We start from the raw sequence: 19,259 nt of genomic DNA, 5'->3' as shown, positions 1-19,259 counted from the left end.
GGGCAAAACAGGCCGTAGCCCACAGTAAAAACTTGAACCCTCTCTCCTAAACAAAAGAGATTTGATATGATGGTTTGAATACAAATCTTTCCTACCAAATCAGTCTCAGTGCTAGCCCTATTCAGACAGTCAACATCTTAAGAGCAGGGGAGTGGGGCCACAATGAGTAGCTCTATATGTCCCCCCCATATGTGTAAACAGTACAAATGTCTATAGGAAGTGTGTCTTTGTACATATTGTTGTACTGTACATGTGAAGACTTACCCAGAATCTGGAATCCTAAGTGATGGATGTCCCAGATTCTTGAGAAACCTCTATATGCTTCAACAATCTCTCCCTACAGGTGTTGGTGCTGTTTACGCAGACATTTGTGTGCAGGGAATAAACAACTTTGGGGGCAGGGCTACTTGGCAGCCCCTGCTTCTTGCTGTTATCACAGTTATCACAGTTCTATCATTGGGGCAGGGAAGGAACAGATCAATTAAAATTTGTAACCTAATGAGGCGGCCAGTAACAAATTGCAATTTATTAGCTTTTAGTTATCATTGCAAAAGTGTTGTGAGAGTTGTGTTTGGGACCCCTGATTGACTAGGACCGTTGTGTCATTGCAAAAATGTTGTAGGAGTGGTCATTTTGGGATCCCTGACTGACTAGGATCACTGTAACTTAAATAGATATAGATTTGCCCTCAACTCTCAGTGGGCTTCATTTGACCATAGTGAAATTGAAAATAACTGTCTTGCATCTCGATATTCTCCTATTCAGTAAGTGATCCTTGGTTTACTTGAATTACTTGAGAATAATGAAAGGGGGGGGAAGAGATTTCCAAAGCAGCAGCAAAGGAAGGCATGTCTATAAGTAGCCATACAAAAATATGAGCTTAAGGACTTTTTCAGATAGGAGGTGTGAACCCCTGTCCACTGCCCAACTCTTCTTCTAATCCAAAAAGTCTAGAAAACATTGAGTTCAGCTGTATTGTTTGGTCTTAAATGTACTTTTAGTAAGGGGAGGAAAGCATTTTCTATCTAACCAAAATACACTGAATTTAGCAGCAAGTATACCTGTTAATGGCATGTCTTATAACAGAGGTTCCTTATGCTTTGCAAGTGGCAAGGGCATATAAATAGAGTAGCATCTATGCCCATTATATTTCCAGAAAAGAAACAAACCTTACTTGGGGTGCCTTTTTTGTTCAAAAGCAGCTGGTGTGAAATAACTTGTTGCTAAAAAATGAATGCTATTAAAGTTTAGATAAAAATGTGAAAAAGTTGCATGTTTTCCAAAACAGCTTTTGAAGTTAATTTGGCAACCTATATATTGCCAAGGCAGCTAAATAATCCCCTGTTTTATATATATTTTATTTTGGAATGGATCAAAATGAGAGCTTTGCAGTCTACTTTTTTTCCCTCCTACACACCCAGTGACTTGACTAGGCCAAATATGCTGTTAAATAATGAGTACAGCAGCTAGCATAGATGTACTGGGAAGTGGGGAAATGACCTAATCTATGGTTAAAGGTAAAGGTAAAGGTAAAGGGACCCCTGACAGTTAAGTCCAGTCACGAACGACTCTGGGGTTGCAGCACTCATCTCACTTTACAGGCCAAGGGAGCCGGCGTTTGTCTGCCTCCACAGACAGTTTTTCCGAGTCATGTGGCCAGCATGACTAAGCCGCTTCTGGCGAAACCAGAGAAATGCATGGAAATGCCGTTTACTTTCCAGCCGGAGCGGCACCTATTTATCTACTTGCACTGTGTGCTTTTGAACTGCTAGGTAGGCAGGAGCTGGGACCAAACAATGGGAGTTCACCCCGTCAAGGGGCCTCAAACCTTCTGATCAGCAGGTGCAAGTGGCACAGTGGTTTAAACCACAGCACCACCCGCGTCCCTTAATGTGTGGTTAGGGTAAATTAAAAAGAAAAAGAAAAAAGAAAACAAATTGTAAATGTGTTAGCATTATGAATAAATTAGTTAGTTAAAATGAGAATATTTGTAATGAAATTCTTGCCCTAAGGGTACAGTATTTCTATGTCTACAGTTGACTCTACATTAGCCTAATATAGGAGTAATTTGTCTCAGAGGTAAGAAACTGAATCTGGACAACAAGCTGGATCCTTATCTCTCTTACACAGATATAATTACCGGAATGGTTTAACCATCAATCGCTCTTCATGGAGAATTTCAATGTAGCTCTGTTGGGAGAATAGGGCTCTCTTAACGGTAGACTTGTAATCTGGGGAACCGGGTTCGTGTCTCCACTCCTCCACATGCAGCTGCTGGGTGACCTTGGGCTAGTCACACTTCTTTGAAGTCTCTCAGCCCCACTTCCCTCACAGAGTGTTTGTTGTGGGGGAGGAAGGGAAAGGAGAATGTTAGCTGCTTTGAGACTCCTTTGGATAGTGAAAAGCGGGATATCAAATCCAAACTCTTCTTCTTCTTCTTAACAACGTTCAGCATCCGCAACAAACTACATTTCCCATAATTCTTTGGGGGAAGCCATGACTGTCTACAGTGGTGTCATAGAACTTTCAATGACTGATTGTGGCCCAACACACAGTGCTTTATGGGTTTTCCTTAAACAGTTTCCATTAACCCAGCTGTGGGGAACATCTGTCTTGAGGGCTGAAGCCTGTCAGTGTCACATTTTGACCAGCAAGACATATTTTGCCAATCTGCACCCACCTGATGCAGTTGTACCCGCAAAGCCCCATGTCTTTCAAACCAGTTGGGAAAAGTAAAATGGGTCACCTAACATCATTGTCCTTGTGGCATCAGGTGATTGGCAGGTGGTTGGCCCCAGCAGCTTCTGAAATGTGACCCATGGGGAATGGGTCCGATTTTGTTACCTACCCCCTGCATTGCCCATTCATATTCTGACTCTAAAAGAGGACAATTCATAGACTTTGAAGAACTACAAACTCCAGTCCAAACTGTGAACTCCTACAGCTTCCTTTGTGCAAGACAAAATATAATAGGCAATCCAGTCACTTTGATCCCATTTTGGCTTTTAGCTGCAAAAGTAGCCCTCAAAATTTGCAGCAAAAAATTAAAAAATAAAAATCCTGCAAAATTTGGTTCTCAAGTTAAAAGCAGTTTATACAGATTTGGGAAACTCATATGTCCCAAGGGTGACTCCATTTGTTAGAAACCATAGAATCATAGTTGGAAAGGACCTTGAAAAGGACCTCCAGGTATTGTCAGGCTACAGTTTCCATCATTTCTGTTATTGGCCATGCATGCGGGGGGCACAGTAGTTGGAAGGGCCATAGGTTTCCCATCCCGATCTAATTCAAAACCCTGTTCAATGCAGGAATCTTTCAGGTACCGCTTTCCTTTGTCAAAATACCTCTAACACAGTTGTGCATTATTTTTTTCCATTAGGAAGCTTCTTGCTGTTATGAAGAACCAAGTGGGTTGGGAATTAATGTGATTCCTTCTCCTGCTAGGTTTTGGGACAATTCTAATGCAAGAAGAAACCATGCCATTCATTCAGCTAGGTTACCAGAACGATTCTGGACACAGCTCAAACATGACTCCACCCTCAGCTGGTTAACACTTTTCACCTCACATGTGGTTTAACATTATATCACATTTTTAACTGAATCTCCTCAGGTGCAGATATAACCAACCCTTCATTAATAGTTCACAAAGCTCGTGAAACCAGGATACCTAAGAAACCCCCTTCTGACCTATATGATTATTGAGTTCTTCAGATGGGAACCTCTGCATGTTCCACATATTCAGTAGCTACTTGGAGTAGAGCTTAATGTTTTGGGTGCCTGCTCTGCCTCTTGAAATTAGACATGTGCTAACTGTTCTGTGTTTTTGACGCCAGCTCAAAACTTTTCTGTTTACATAGGCAATTCCAGAATATTGATGATGGGTAAGGTTGCCAATGACCTTTGTTTAGATTAATTCTATTGTGTTTTATATAGTATATATGTTTATATATATATATATATATATATATATATATATATATATATATATATATATATACACTATATAAAACACAATAGAATTAATCTAAACAAAGGTCATATATATATCATTTTGTGAATACCACTTCTAGATTTTTCTGAATATGAACCTCTGCTTTTTCTTTTCAACATTCAAAACTGTGTTCCATTGACTTCAATGGGACTTGAAGGTAAGTGCACATGGAACTGCTTGTATGCTAGCATGAAGTAAGAAAGGATATGAAGGCAAATGAGCAAACATATATCTAGACTGCAAAACAAAGCACTTTTTGATAGACAAATTATTTTCCTTTCTTCTCTGTGCCAGTAAAGGCGAATCATCCTTAATTCTGCTGTGCCTGAATGTTTGTAACGTAACCGTATATGTGCTTGCATTTACAGGGCGTACGTGGTAACAGACTTCATGGGAATCAGGAACGAAAGTTTTATGAAGGTGGCAGCCGTGGGGACCTGGATGGGAGACTTTGTCACAGCTTGGATGGTAAGCGGGGGGGGGGGGGGGGAGGGAAAGTTGAACCAGAAAAGTGTAATTGGTGATTGAAATCCAGAATAGTCAGAAGGCCTTAAAAGCGCAATTCGAACCAAATAAGCCCCAAGGTCACAGTGGCATGATGAATAACAGCTGGATGTTTTTGTGCATTGGAAATACAAAGCTGCTGTAGTCAGAATGACTTAGGTGCTGAATTGTTCCCTTGATGTCAATATGAGTCCTGGCTAGGAATGCAGAAGCCGATTTCATTGTTGCTGTGAAATGGAATAATGGAATAAATATTAACTGTTGTCAGTGACTGGGTATTTTTTATACATATATTTGATGGGGGAAAGGGAGGTAATGCAATCTTCCACCTGAAAATAAAAAAAAAGTCTCATTTCCTTACTTGCCTCTAGAAAGTGTTGACATTTTTACGTGGCTTAACGTTTTAGTGGCAGGCTCGGTACTGAGACTTGTATCCAATGCAGTGGTAAGGAACTTTTCTGTCAGTGCAAGGATAATGGGGCTTTCGCCACTCTCCTCCTCCTGCTGTGCACTCCCTACAACTGTTCTGGGTTTGCCCCCAACACTGCAGAACAGATTTGGGAAGGGCGCAGGACACGTTTTGGAGTGGGTGGGGTGGGGAAGGTCCTGCTTATAAGTAGAAATCCTTGTATTGATTGAACAGTTACTCACTGCTGCATTGGATGAAAACCTAGATTGTTCAGATTCAATAGGTAATTCAGTGCTGACATTCTACTTCTGTTTCTCTTATTTATTTCCATGATTTTTTATTTATTTAAGTAAAATATCTTTTTGGCCTTTATAATATACCTATTTTGCTGTAGAAATGCATCGCAGTAATATGATGAATAAAGACCCCAGCTCCTATCAGACACATATAGCATGGCCAGCTGTCAAGAACGATGGGAGCTGTAGTCCTAAAATATCTGCAGGTTTCCCACCCCTGATCCAAACCTTTAGAAAACGGTTGTCTGAACAGGCCGAACATGCACACCTGCCACTTAGCTTGAAAACCATATGACTGCAAAAGATGAGCAAGGAGGAAAAACCAATGCTGGAATGTTTATCTAGCAATCCTTGGGCCTTGTGATAGACATTATTCACATAAATGGACCCGGGTGGCGCTATGGTCTAAACCATTGAGCCTCTTGGGCTTGCCGATCAGAAGGTCAGCGGTTCAAATCCCTGTGATGGGATGAGCTCCTGTTGCTCTGTTCCAGCTCCTGCCAACTTAGCAGTTTGAAAGCATGCCAGTGCATGTAGCTAAATAGGTACCACTGCTGTAGGAAGGTAAATGCTGTTTCCGGTGCTCTGGTTTCCATTGTGGCTGAAGTGCTTTAGTCATGCTGGCCACATGACCCAGAAAGCTGTCTGTGGACGAATGCTGTCTCCCTCGGTGTGAAAGCGAGATGAGCAGTGCAACCCCATAGTTTCCTTTGACTGGACTTAACCATCCAGGGGTCCTTTAGCTTTACCGTTACCTAAATGCTGGCCTTTTTTGGTGTGTGTGTGTAAATGAATTGTCAGGGACACGGGTGGTGCTGCGGGTTAAACCACAGAGCCTAGGGCTTGCCAATCAGAAGGTTGGCGGTTCGAATCCCCGCAACGGGGTGAGCTCCTGTTGCTCGGTCCCTGCTCCTGCCCACCTAGCAGTTCGAAAGCACGTCAAAGTGCAAGTAGATAAATAGGTACCACTCTAGCGGGAAGGCAAATGGCGTTTCTGTGCACTGCTCTAGTTTGCCAGAAGCGGCTTAGTCATGCTGGCCACATGACGTGGAAGCTGTACGCCAGCTCCCTCAGCCAGTAACACGAGATGAGCGCCACAACCCCAGAGTCGTCACTGACTGGCCCTAATGGTCAGGGGTCCCTTTACCTTTAAGTGAATTGTCAGGGACTGGCCGGGCACTGATGAGTGTTCACCAGTGGAAGTGGAGCTGGAGTCTGATTTGGGAGAGGGGGGCAGGGGTCTGTGGCAACCTGTACCAGCCAGCAGGCAAGAATCAAAGATGGGAAAGCTTCAGAGCTGGAGAAAGAGGCAGGCCAGGCAAGTGAAGGGCTGGGTGCTTCCCCACCCTCTCCTGGACCACTCTCTCCCAGAACCAGGAGAGAAATGAAGTGGATAGAGTCTCCAGCTACATGCGCACAGCCCATTGGGCTAAGGTGCATTAACTGGGGGAGGGGGAGTGGTTCCCAGTTGCTGCAACTGCTCCATAGAATGTGGACCCTTGAATAGCTGCCTGGGCATTAAATTGGTGTGCATAAGTACCCACAGCTGCAGAAGCCACTTTCAGAATAAAGAGTTCTCTGCTGTGTGCATTTCTTTGACTGGGAAGCACCCTTGACAGGAATGATGTAAGAATTAAAAGCAAGCAGTACCAGATTTGTTGATTTCCATGTCTGTGGGGAAATGATCTAAATTTTTGTCATCTATCTTCTATCTATCTGGAGCAAATCAAAACTGTGGAGGGGAAAAAAGGATCAAGGATACATTTGCTTTCAGACGTTGTGGTCTACAGCAGAGTGTCCAAAACAAATTACAGTATTTTGATTTGGTGACCATGAAAAACAAGCACACAACAAATCATCGCCTGGGACTGATTTCGAAGAACAAGAACAGAGTTGCTGCAGGGATGGATGTTGGCATCTCAGAGTTTCCAGAAAACCATTTATCATTCAGCTGACTATGAGTGTAGTCTCTTCCCATCTTGTCCTCTATGTGTTAATTTTTAAATATTTTTTTGGAAGAAAGTTGTTGCATGATTTAGTGGTTAACAGACATTGTTTGATCATGGTTGCCTTTCAAGAAGTTCAGTTTTCAACCAAAGTGCAACAGGCAGTGCACCCACGCTGGTGATTAGGAAACAGCTAATAAAATGTCTGTGACAAACAGCACTACATAATCATAATAGCTAATTAACTTAATCCAAAACCTAGTTTTTGTTGGCATCTGTCAACAGACAATGGAGTGCACCTACAAGAATGAAGTCAAACCGCTGTGTTAACAAGTGTCGACGTGACCTCCATGGGGCACAAATCTCGGCAGTGTGTTTGGAGGTCCCAGACTGCCCTCAAACTGAGCCTCTCTCTTTTTTCTAACCCTTCTAAGAATATTAAGTAAACTCCACATGCAGCTGCTGGGTGACCTTGGGCCAGTCACACTTCTCTGAAGTCTCTCAGCCCCACTCACCTCACAGAGTGTTTGTTGTGGGGGAGGAAGGGAAAGGAGAATGTTAGCCGCTTTGAGACTCCTTCGGGTAGTGATAAAGCGGGATATCAAATCCAAACTCTTCTTAAAGAAAATCCCCCCATGGCTATATTCTTATGGAATAGCAAATTCCTGGATTTTTGGCTTCACTTTTACAAATGGTGCATTTCTTATTTACACATTTCTGTTAAAGAATCCATACATTTGTCTCTGGGGAGTATTTACTGGATCTATGCTGATATAGGCTCGGATACCAAGATAATTGAACAGAAGGATGATTTGGGTCAATGTACCTGTCAGTGCGGGTGGCGCTGTGGGTTAAACCACAGAGCCTAGGGCTTGCTGATCAGAAGGTTGGCGGTTCGAATCCCCGTGACGGGGTGAGCTCCCGTTGCTCGGTCCCAGCTACTGCCAACCTAGCAGTTCAAAAGCATGTCAAAGTGCAAGTAGATAAATAGGTAACGCTCCGGTGGGAAGGTAAACGGCATTTCCGTGCACTGCTCTGGTTCGCCAGAAGCGGCTTTGTCATGCTGGCCACATGACCCGAAAGCTGTATGCCGGCTCCCTCATCCAGTAACGCAAGATGAGCGCCACAACCCCAGAGTCGGACACGACTGGACCTAATGGTCAGGGGTCCCTTTACCTTTACCTTTACCTGTCCTTTAGAAGCCCCATGACACTACCCCCAGTTGAAGAGGGCCCCAACCCTCTTGGAGAGGTTTTTCAGAGGGCACATGGGGGAAGGAAGGAGTGAAACACTTTCCTTTCATTTACTTCCATTCACTTAGCTTGGAATCCAAACCTTTGTGCTTCTATTTGCCTTCAGTAATAAAGCAAATCTCTACGCGGAGAAAGAAGGTGTGTGAAAGTTGCATAAAGGTAAAGGTAAAGGGATCACTGCCTTGTCGTGGCGAAGGGGCTTGAATTACTCAGGGAAGCTATGGACAGGTCAAGATGGACAGGTCATAGTGGAGAGTTTGGACCAAACGTGATCCACCTGGAGTAGGAACTGGCAAGCCACTCCAGTATCCCTGCCAAGAAAACTCCATGGACAAAGACAACAGGCATATAAAAGATATGACGCTGGAAGATGAGCCCCTCAGGTCGGAAGGCGTCCAACATGCTACTGGGGAAGAGCGGAGGACAAGTACAAGTAGATCCAGAGCTGATGAAGAGGCTGGGCCAAAGCCGATAGGACGCTCGGTTGCGGATATGCCTGGAAGCGAAAGGAAAGTCCAATGCTGTAAAGAAAAGTATTGCATAGGAACCTGGAATGTAAGAACCATGAACCTTGGAAAGCTGGATGTGGTAAAAAGTGAGATGGCAAGAATAAACATTGACATCCTAGGCATCAGTGAACTAAAATGGACAGGAATGGGCGAATTCAGTTCGGATGACTATCATATCTACTACTGTGGGCAGGAATCCCGTAAAAGAAATGGAGTGGCCCTCATAGTCAACAAAAGAGTGGCGAAAGCTGTACTGGGATGCAATTTCAAAAATGATAGAATGATCTCGATACGAATCCAAGGCAGACCTTTTAACATCACAGTAATCCAAGTTTATGCACCAACTACCAGTGCTGAAGAAACTGAAATTGATCAATTCTATGAAGACTTACAACACCTTATAGAAATGACACCAAAGAAGGATGTTCTTCTCATTATAGGGGATTGGAATGCTAAAGTAGGGAGTCAAGAGATAAAAGGAACAACTGGCAAGTTTGGCCTTGGAGTTCAAAATGAAGCAGGGCAAAGGCTAATAGAGTTATGTCAAGAGAACAAGCTGGTCATCACAAACACTCTTTTCCAACAACACAAGAGACGACTCTACACATGGACATCACCAGATAGGCAACATCGAAATCAGATTGATTATATTCTCTGCAGCCAAAGATGGAGAAGCTCTATACACTCAGCAAAAACAAGACCTGGAGCTGACTGTGGCTCAGATCATCAGCTTCTTATAGCAAAATTCCAGCTTAAACTGAAGAAAGTAGGAAAAACCACTGGGCCAGTAAGATACAATCTAAATCAAATTCCTTATGAATACACAATTGAAGTGAAGAACAGGTTTAAGGATTTAGATTTGGTGGATAGAGTGCCTGAAGAACTGTGGATGGAAGCTCGTAACATTATACAGGAGACAGCAATGAAAACCACCCCAATGAAAAAGAAATGCAAGAAAGCACAGTGGCTGTCCAATGAGGCCTTACAAATAGCGGGGGAGAGAAGGCAAGCAAAATGCGAGGGAGATCGTGAAAGATACAGGAAACTGAATGCAGATTTCCAAAGAATAGCAAGGAGAGACAAGAGGGCCTTTCTAAACGAGCAATGCAAAGAAATAGAGGAAAATAACAGAATGGGAAAAACCAGAGATTTGTTCAAGAAAATTGGAGATATGAAAGGAACATTTCGTACAAAGATTACCACAATTAAGGACAAAAGTGGAAAGGACCTAACAGAAGCAGAAGACATCAAGAAGAGGTGGCAAGAATACACAGAAGAATTATACCAGAAAGATATGGAGGTCTCATACACCCCAGGTAATGTGGTTGCTGACCTTGAGCCAGACATCCTGGAGAGTGAAGTCAAATGGGCCTTAGAAAGCCTCGCTAACAACAAGGCCAGTGGAAGTGATGATATTCCAGCTGAACTATTTAAAATCCTAAAAGATGATGCTGTTAAGGTGCTACACTCAATATGCCAGCAAGTTTGGAAAACTCAGCAGTGGCCAGAGGATTGGAGAAGATCAGTCTACATCCCAATCCCAAAGAAGGGCAGTGCCAAAGAATGCTCCAACTACCGCACAATTGCACTCATTTCACACGCTAGCAAGGTTATGCTTAAAATTCTACAAGGCAGGCTTAAGCAGTATGTGGACTGAGAACTCCCAGAAGTGCAAGCTGGATTTCAAAGGGGCAGAGGAACCAGAGACCAAATTGCAAACATGCGCTGGATTATGGAGAAAGCTAGAGAGTTCCAGAAAAACATCTACTTCTGCTTCATTGACTACGCAAAAGCATTTGACTGTGTCGACCACAGCAAACTATGGCAAGTTCTTAAAGAAATGGGAGTGCCAGATCACCTCATTTGTCTCCTGAGAAATCTCTATGTGGGACAAGAAGCTACAGTTAGAACTGGATATGGAACAACTGATTGGTTCAAAATTGGGAAAGGAGTACGACAAGGCTGTATATTGTCTCTCTGCTTATTTAACTTATATGCAGAATTCATCATGCGAAAGGCTGGACTGGATGAATCCCAAACCGGAATTAAGATTGCCGGAAAAAATATCAACAACCTCAGATATGCTGATGATACTACCTTGATGGCAGAAAGTGAGGAGGAATTAAAGAACCTTTTAATGAGGGTGAAAGAGGAGAGCGCAAAATATGGTCTGAAGCTCAACATCCAAAAAAACTAAGATCATGGCCACTGGTCCCATCACCTCCTGGCAAATAGAAGGGGAAGAAATGGAGGCAGTGAGAGATTTCACTTTCTTGGGTTCCATGATCACTGCAGATGGTGACAGCAGTCACGAAATTAGAAGACGCCTGCTTCTTGGGAGAAAAGCAATGACAAACCTAGACAGCATCTTAAAAAGCAAAGACATCACCTTGCCGACAAAGATCCGTATAGTTAAAGCTATGGTCTTCCCAGTAGTAACGTACGGAAGTGAGAGCTGGACCATCAAGAAGGCTGATCGCCGAAGAATTGATGCTTTTGAATTATGGTGCTGGAGGAGACTCTTGAGAGTCCCATGGACTGCAAGAAGATCAAACCTATCCATTGTCAAAGAAATCAGCCCTGAATGCTCACTAGAAGGACAGATCCTGAAGTTGAGGCTCCAGTACTTTGGCCACCTCATGAGAAGAGAAGACTCCCTAGAAAAGACCCTGATGTTGGGAAAGATGGAGGGCACTAGGAGAAGGGGATGACAGAGGATGAGATGGTTGGACAGTGTTCTCGAAGCTACTAACATGAGTTTGGCCAAACTGCGAGAGGCAGTGAAGGATAGGCGTGCCTGGCGTGCTCTGGTCCATGGGGTCACGAAGAGTCGGACACGACTGAACGACTGAACAACAACAACAAAGGTAAAGGGACCCCTGACCATCAGGTCCAGTTGTGTCCGACTCTGGGGTTGCGGCGCTCATCTTGCTCTATAGGCCGAGGGAGCCAGCGTTTGTCCGCAGACAGCTTCCGGGTCATGTGGCCAGCATGACTAAGCCGCTTCTGGCAAACCAGAGCAGCACACGGAAACGCCGTTTACCTTCCCACCGGAGTGGTCTCTATTTATCTACTTGCACTTTGACATGCTTTTGAACTGCTAGGTGGGCAGGAGCTGGGACCGAGCAACGGGAGCTCACCCCATGGCAGGGATTCGAACCGCCGACCTTCTGATCAGCAAGCCCTAGACTCTGTGGTTTAACCCATAGCACCACGTGGGTTCCTTGTAAGTTGCATAGTCAGGTAGTAAAATGGAGTTAAATCTGATCGAAGGATTGTATGTGTTTTTGAATGAAGGTTACCATGAGTGCATGGATGTCTTTGAAGAAAGGTGTTCATGAAACTTTTGCTCATTAATCTCCGCAACCTTATCTGTCTGGCCTCTTAGCCCTCCAACCTCCTGTCGCTCCCAAGCAAGCCATTTTAGCATTTTACTGGTGCTGCGTCTCACTTTCCAGTGGCTTGTCAACAATTTTGTGGGTGGTAACCTCAGTAATGAAGATCTATTGAGGTGGTGCTTTATATTCTGTGGTGTCCTCCAATCAAGGTGAAGCTACACAAGAGACAGTTAAGAACCTTTGTTTCCGCAATAGGTTTCGTTTATTGCATGGCATTTTGTCAAAGTTTCTGAAGCAAGTTAACTCTTCAGATGTTTGTGGTATAAAATGAAGCAAAGCCATGATAATGGCATTCTTGAATTGCACTTTTTTTTTTTGAAGAACACATGAAATATAAACAGAAATTTCCCAAGCAGATGTTCAAAGCACATCTGTATTTACATGAAAGGGCCAAAGCTCACATTGTGTGTTTAACAGCTGAATGCACGTTGATTTGTGTTTATCCTTTTTGTTTTGTTCATTTATTCCTAGAAAGAGATTGATTGGGCAATCTGTAGTAATGGAATCAGGTGGCTTGTTTGGCATTATTCTAGGGCCATGTCTAAATGAAGTCACTGGCTTAGGGATAATGAGAAGACACCTGGAAGACAAGAGGCTTCATTTGTAAGTTTCTGTTTGTTTGTAATGTAATCTCTGCCTCAAAGACAGATATATCAGGATCAAAGCTGGTGTGCATGTTCAGTGAATGCTCCTGGAAAGGAAATAAGGATGGAGAAGGGGTTTGAACATGAAATGAACAATGATGTCCTGAATGTGCACATTGATTTTGATTTAAAGACCTCCGTCTTCAAGTCAGGTACCATGTTGTAATAGATTTTGCATTTTATTCTCCAATTGAAAGCAGACCTGAGGACTGAGTTAATATTTGAACTTGAAATGTATAATTTTTAATGCATGTGTTTACCATACCCCTTTCCACTATCTTGGTATCCGTTGGAGTTTCTGCAGTGCAAAGAAAGAAACCTGCAAACTAATGGAATGCCAAATAATCACATTAAACCAACAGTAACATATTCTTTGTATGTCTCAATGTGTAATCATGTGCTGTATATCATTGATACCTACATTTTTTCGCTTTTCTCTGTCATTTCCTTTTTCCTCTTATAATTGTGTTATACAGCCTGCATCCAAGGGCGTCAGGGTAGCATGATCTATGGGTTGATCTCCTTTAATCCATCTAACTAGCGTATACAAGATGGGTTAAGCTGAAATGACTGGCTCAACAATGCCGAGGGAGCTTCATGACAGAGCAGAAATTTGGACCCAACTTCTTAACTGCAGACCCATTGCATTTTATCTACTGTAATTGTGTTCTTCTATGCTATGTGACCCAGCAGAGGCTTCTGTTAGTAAGGGGGACTACAGGAAAGGGGGACTACAGGAAAGTGGGGGAATTTGCAATAATCACCCCCCTCTGCCAATCGCAGAAGCTTCTGCCCGATCAAACAGGCTTTTGTCCATGGAGGGGCACAACTGGATACAAGCCATTGCCCTAACCACTACACCACACTATGCCTTTAGAACAACTTTTTCCTTAGTGTCCTGAAAGCTAACAACAACTTCATCCAATAATTGCCAGTTCCTTCCCTGGCTCTTCTGTCCATTCCAGATTTTCTTTTCTCATTAATCTGTTCTGTTAATTTGAGGATGCGTGAGTAGAATGTACTTTGAGTTTGGCCTCCATAGTGGGTGAGGTGGGGAACAAAAAACGTTTTTCAGCCCCAAGGGTATATTTCTTCATTGGGAACCTTCCAGGAGCCAGACAATGGATGTCAGTCTTTTGTGCAGATAGGCGACATTCCAGCCATGCAAAAGTCAGATGTTTCTAAACTCACACATCACTCCATCCAGGCAAGCAAGAGGCATGATTGCAATGCAAAAACACACTATTATAATTTTCAAGCACTCAAAGGATATCCAGAGCAGGGCCACTGAGATGTGTGGCCCAGGGAAAGAGAGCTGGATCTGGGTTTGAGGGGTTGCCTGAAAGAGTCCTGAGAGACAGGGGCCTGGAGTTCCTAATGGTAGGACCCAAGGGATCATGGGAGAAGGACAATAGCTACTAGCAGTATCATGCTAAGTCATGTCAAAAATGGAGGAAGATCTCCTCTTCTACAAAATGCCATTCCTTTCTTACCATTTAGTAAAGGACAAGTGGAACAATTTCTTTTACAACCAGCTTCAAGTTGCCATGTTCATAGGGCAGCAAATATATATGAAATTGCTACCCATTTCCTGAGGATTCCATATTCCATGCAGGCTCAGGACAGCAGTTGGGGAAGCCCCAAAGTCTCCAACTGACGTCGTCAGTGAGTCACTGTTGTGTCAAGAAATTGGGCATGACAATTCCGGTTACGATCAAAGTCCATCTTTCTGATTGTTTTTCTTCCTCTGAGATATAATTGAATTTGCAGCAGCATCTGAAGTACAGTGCAGCTAACAACTCTGTACTTCAGAGGTGGAAATGAAATTAAACTGTGAAGCGTGAAATGGAAAAAATGAAACGGATAAGATATATAGCTAAAGTCGCCTGGTGCAAGCATCGCTGCTCAGGGATGTAACGAATGACCTCGTTAGGGGTAGTGAGGTGCTATTCATAGCAGCAAGCACAATGCTTGGGACCCTGTTCTTGGGGGTGGGGATTTCTTGTACAGTTTCTCTCTCTCTCTCTCTCTCTCTCTCTCTCTCTCTCTCTCTTTCTTTCTCCATCTCCAAAGGGATTTCTGCTTAGCCAACTGTTCAATATACTAACACAGTGTTTCCCAAACTCTGTGAAATCACACACTAAACATCACTGGATCTGAAGAACATAAGAATAGCCTGTTGGATCAGGGCAATGGCCTATGTAGTCCAGCATCTCTTCTCTAAGGGAAGTACAACCTCATCCAGGACAGACTGAATTCCTGTTCCATTGTTGGCATTTCTTCTTACAGGGAGCTCTTCTGGGTATCCAGTGTCCCAGCTGCTTTGTTAGTGCACATCTGGAGATGGAAAGGACCCATGGTTACAACCAGGAAGCCACTTGTGCCAACTAGTCAACCTGTGTGAATCATTCAGTGGTCATAGTCAAACAAGCGAACAGGTTTCAGCATCAACTGAAACTGAAGTGGCCAGCACATCTGAGTCAAAGAACGCAAGTTCTGTATATCTGTAAATAGCTCCCTACATTGGAGTGGTCCGTCAAGGTGTACATTATTCTTAGTTCAAATGCAGAACATCTTGCTGTAGCTCCTGGAAGACGGCAGGGTGCTGTGAAGTATGTATTGGCCAATGAAGAAAAGCAAAATACAAATTTAATGAAGGGTGGTATACAAATTTAAGGAATAATAATAATAATAGTTTTCAACTTGGAGCATTTGAGAACAGATTTCTAATCTGCTTTTTACAATTCCTCTCAGAAGCTATGGCCTTTTCACAACTGATGTTCCAACCGACATTTGCTTTTTCTGTGTCAGCAAATCACATCACCAGGAAGCTACTCTGACTACTTTGACCGTTCCATTTCCAAACGCTTTTCTTCTGCCTCATATTCTCCCCAGAATTCATTGTGCCTCATGTTAGTTCATCAGTGATCTGCTTTAGACTCAAACATGTTCCTGAGGCCGCATACGGCGATGCATTATTAATATATCCCATGATACCAATATCTCCCAGTGACTTACATTCAAAAATTATAAAGACATTATTCTATTAAAAGCGCATACAACACATTATCTCACACAAACAGCAACAATTCATATGTTATATATTTATATGCACATATGCAAAAAGCACACACCCACACCCACCCCATAATAGCCACAGGAAGCTGTGGCAGCATGCTGTGACAGTGGAGAACAGCTTGTGGGGTCTCCAAATCTTGTGGACTCCAGCTCCCTCACCGCTGGCTACACTAAGTTGAACTGATAGGAGTTAATGGCTTCCAACAATGTCTGGAAGGTTTTGCCTATCCCTTCTTTATAACATGGAGTCGTTTTATAAAGAACAGGGCAGGCAGATGCAGGGATTTGCCCTGTTTCCTAAAATTTTGCTCGGAAGAAGTATAACCCTTCAATTCTACCTGGCAAGTATTTATATCTTCTTGCTCACCAGCCTCCTCAACAAATGTGACAAACGGGGGGCGTATGGAAGGGGCCTGTGCCCAACATTACAGTAGTAAGGCTGATGTTATCATCAGAGAAGGATTCAATTGACCATGCAAATTGAGCAGAAGAACTTGAATGGCTTAAATAGATGATCAAACAAAACCCTCTGCATCCCCCAGAGGGAAGGATTAGCAGCAGATGGCAGGGACACACAGCAAAAGGCTTGCTTAATCCTTAAATTCTGCCTCGGCTTGGTGAGACCTGAGAAAGTAAAAGAATATATGGGGATGTTAAATGGTAAGATTTAATTGTTACAGGGAGAGGAGGGGAGAATATTTCTGGAAATAGAAAGTGTGAAAATGGGGCTTGCAGCTAAGTGCAACATCCTTTTTCGTTTCGTTTTTTTTAATTTCGATGCTGAGATAAGAGTGACTGTATTTCATTATGATACTACCCTCTTGCAACTTAGCCTATGGCAGGAAGCAGCACTGAATTTGGTCCCTTAGTTGCTTAGACAAAATCACCTGCTTTGCCTGGAAACGGGGAGGGGAGGGACATGTCTAAACATGCAGGCTCAAGATGGTTGCTTTTATTTGGAGAAAAAACAGCCATGGTGCCCCGGTTCAAAATGTGATCGCAGTCCTAACTGGGACAGTACACAATATTTTTTCTCTCCTGGTTGCATTTTGGCTCCAAATAAACACCTTTGGGTGCAGGTAGGAGTTCAGTTTCAGCAAAAATATGGCACAAACATCAATCCATATTGGCACTCAGCAACTGCTTTTTCTCCAGAATAAAAGCAGTCAGGGTTCCCCCCTCCCCCATTCTGTTCTTACAGAGGTACCAAGGGGGGGAAATCCTCCATAAATTACTTAATATGACTGAGACGAATGTTGGCAAGTGTAAATGGATTCATACTGAAATTCATTTGAATATTGCATTTGGTAAAACGGTCTCGAAACAGAGCAATCTAATCTTGTCTTTGCTGAGTTTTCTTTATTATTGTTTTACACGGCTTAGAATGGGGATTTCAAACACTTAAACTGATAGAAAGGCTGCCGAGTTCCCTCACAAGTTTCCCAGAGTACCTTCTGAAATCTCCATTAAAAAGCTATTTGTGCATTTTCTTTACAGCAATCCACCTCTGCAAATCATGGAATGTATTGCTACCCTCCTACACTTGTGGAAATAAAAATGGGTTTGCATTTCATCAGGGATGATATAGAATTGAACTGCGCAACAAGGCTTTGAAATTGGCACAGCCCTTCTTTGAACATTCAGATGGAGAAAACCAAGTCCTGTAACTAGGAGGCATCTGTGGGCTTATAGGTTATTGTTGGTGCAGTCCAATTTTTTTTCTTCTTCTTCCCAAACATACTTAGCTGTTTAGCTTTCCCCATAATTATTATACCTACACACATGCTTGGTAGAAAAGCTCATTGGGTGGGACGCAGCTGCTGTGCCGGCTTTCTGGCAGGTGGGTCAGTGTCGCTTTCGTAACTCAGTGTGCTTTTTGTGTGTGTCTTTGTGCCAAGGATAACAGTACCAGTGGTGTAAGCATCCTGCCTGTTACATATTGCGTTTTGTCATTCACAGCCAGGCCCCTCCTGAGGTTAGAATCCTCATAGGCCCCAGGTGCCTGTGAGTGTCGCTATCTCCTCAGCCCTTCTGGAGCCGCCTTGCGGTCTGCTGGTCTCCTAGTCTAGGCGGCCCAGAGAGATCTGTGTGTCAAAACTGTCAATAAAATTTAAATGGTTGACTAAATTGTATCGAGCTTTCCCTCAGAGCCACCCCAAAGAACATAGTGGAGCCTAGCAGAGGCTGAAAGATTGACAGGAAGCACAGCAGGGACATGACCACACTTGCCGCCTAGTCAGTCATGAAGACTATAATTTCGCCAGGCTATTAGAGCAAATTACAAAGTGCATGGTGGGCCAAATCGCTGGCTGCTGTAAGTCCATTAACTTTGACTGAAATTCCCCGGGGGTTGGGGGAGCCGCTAGCCTGTTATTGTGCTTTTGTACATGCTAAATATACATCCAGACATTTTTGTCAAATGAAATGTGAACACTTCCACCTGTCAAAAATGTGCTTATAGCATTTTTTAATATAGTATTTTGACCTGGATCCCAACTACGTAAAGCTCAGGGTGCTGTTGTCGTTTTAAATGAATAATTCTCTCATAATTATTAAGGTATAATTGGCATGAGAGACTTACCATACTCAGTGTTGAGATACCCTTTTCAATAGGTATCATTGGTTTTAAGAAAGGTTGCTCATTTCTCTCTCCATTGCATCATGGTATAATAATATATGTATGCAAGATGCAGTGGATGAACAGCCACTAACAGAGCATGCAAAGATCACGTGGCAGTGGCACGGCAGACATTGAAAAGCTTTGAATGGGGACTGAGGAGATAAATGGAATTGGCTTGGTGGTTGTCACAAATATACCGAGAAACCTGGCAGAAGTTGGAGGCAGGGGACTAGTTGAAAGAAGATGGTGGTAGACAAACCTCTGCCCAGAAGCAAGATAAAAATGGTAGTAAGAAGTAAGGGAGAATAAGATTTCAAGGGTAAAGTGTCAGAGAACATCAGAAGCTGGAGTTCGGAAATGCCTGTGTACAGAGGCAAGGAGCAGAGTGATGAGAGAGAAAATATGAGTTTACCCAGGGCTATTTTGACTCAACAATCGCAGTACGAAAAGCCAGCGAAAAGGAGGCTCGATGGGATATGAGCGGTGCTTGGAGAAGTGCTTTTATGGAGAGGATACTTCTAAAGATAAAAACAGAAAACACGGGAACAGCTTGAATGTAGGAAGAGAAGCAAAGTGAGGCATGAAACATGACCCCCCCATCGCTGTCAGCT

At 43.2% G+C, this 19,259-nt stretch overlaps 1 protein-coding gene across 1 annotated transcript in view; it reads left to right on the top strand.

Annotated features, from left to right (window-relative positions):
* The window catches only part of TMEM117 (transmembrane protein 117), a 206,146-nt gene that overhangs the window by 86,203 nt on the left and 100,684 nt on the right, over positions 1 to 19,259 (top strand). The window contains exon 4 of the mRNA XM_033161796.1: positions 4,360 to 4,459. Within this exon, the coding sequence (XP_033017687.1) occupies positions 4,360 to 4,459 (100 nt within the window). The remainder of the gene's footprint in view (positions 1 to 4,359; positions 4,460 to 19,259) is intronic.

This window comes from Lacerta agilis, chromosome 10, assembly GCF_009819535.1.
Source record: "Lacerta agilis isolate rLacAgi1 chromosome 10, rLacAgi1.pri, whole genome shotgun sequence".
NCBI classification, from domain to species: domain Eukaryota; kingdom Metazoa; phylum Chordata; class Lepidosauria; order Squamata; family Lacertidae; genus Lacerta; species Lacerta agilis.
The sequence above is the reverse complement of the archived record's forward strand: the minus strand, read 5'-3'. Positions and strand labels throughout refer to the sequence as shown.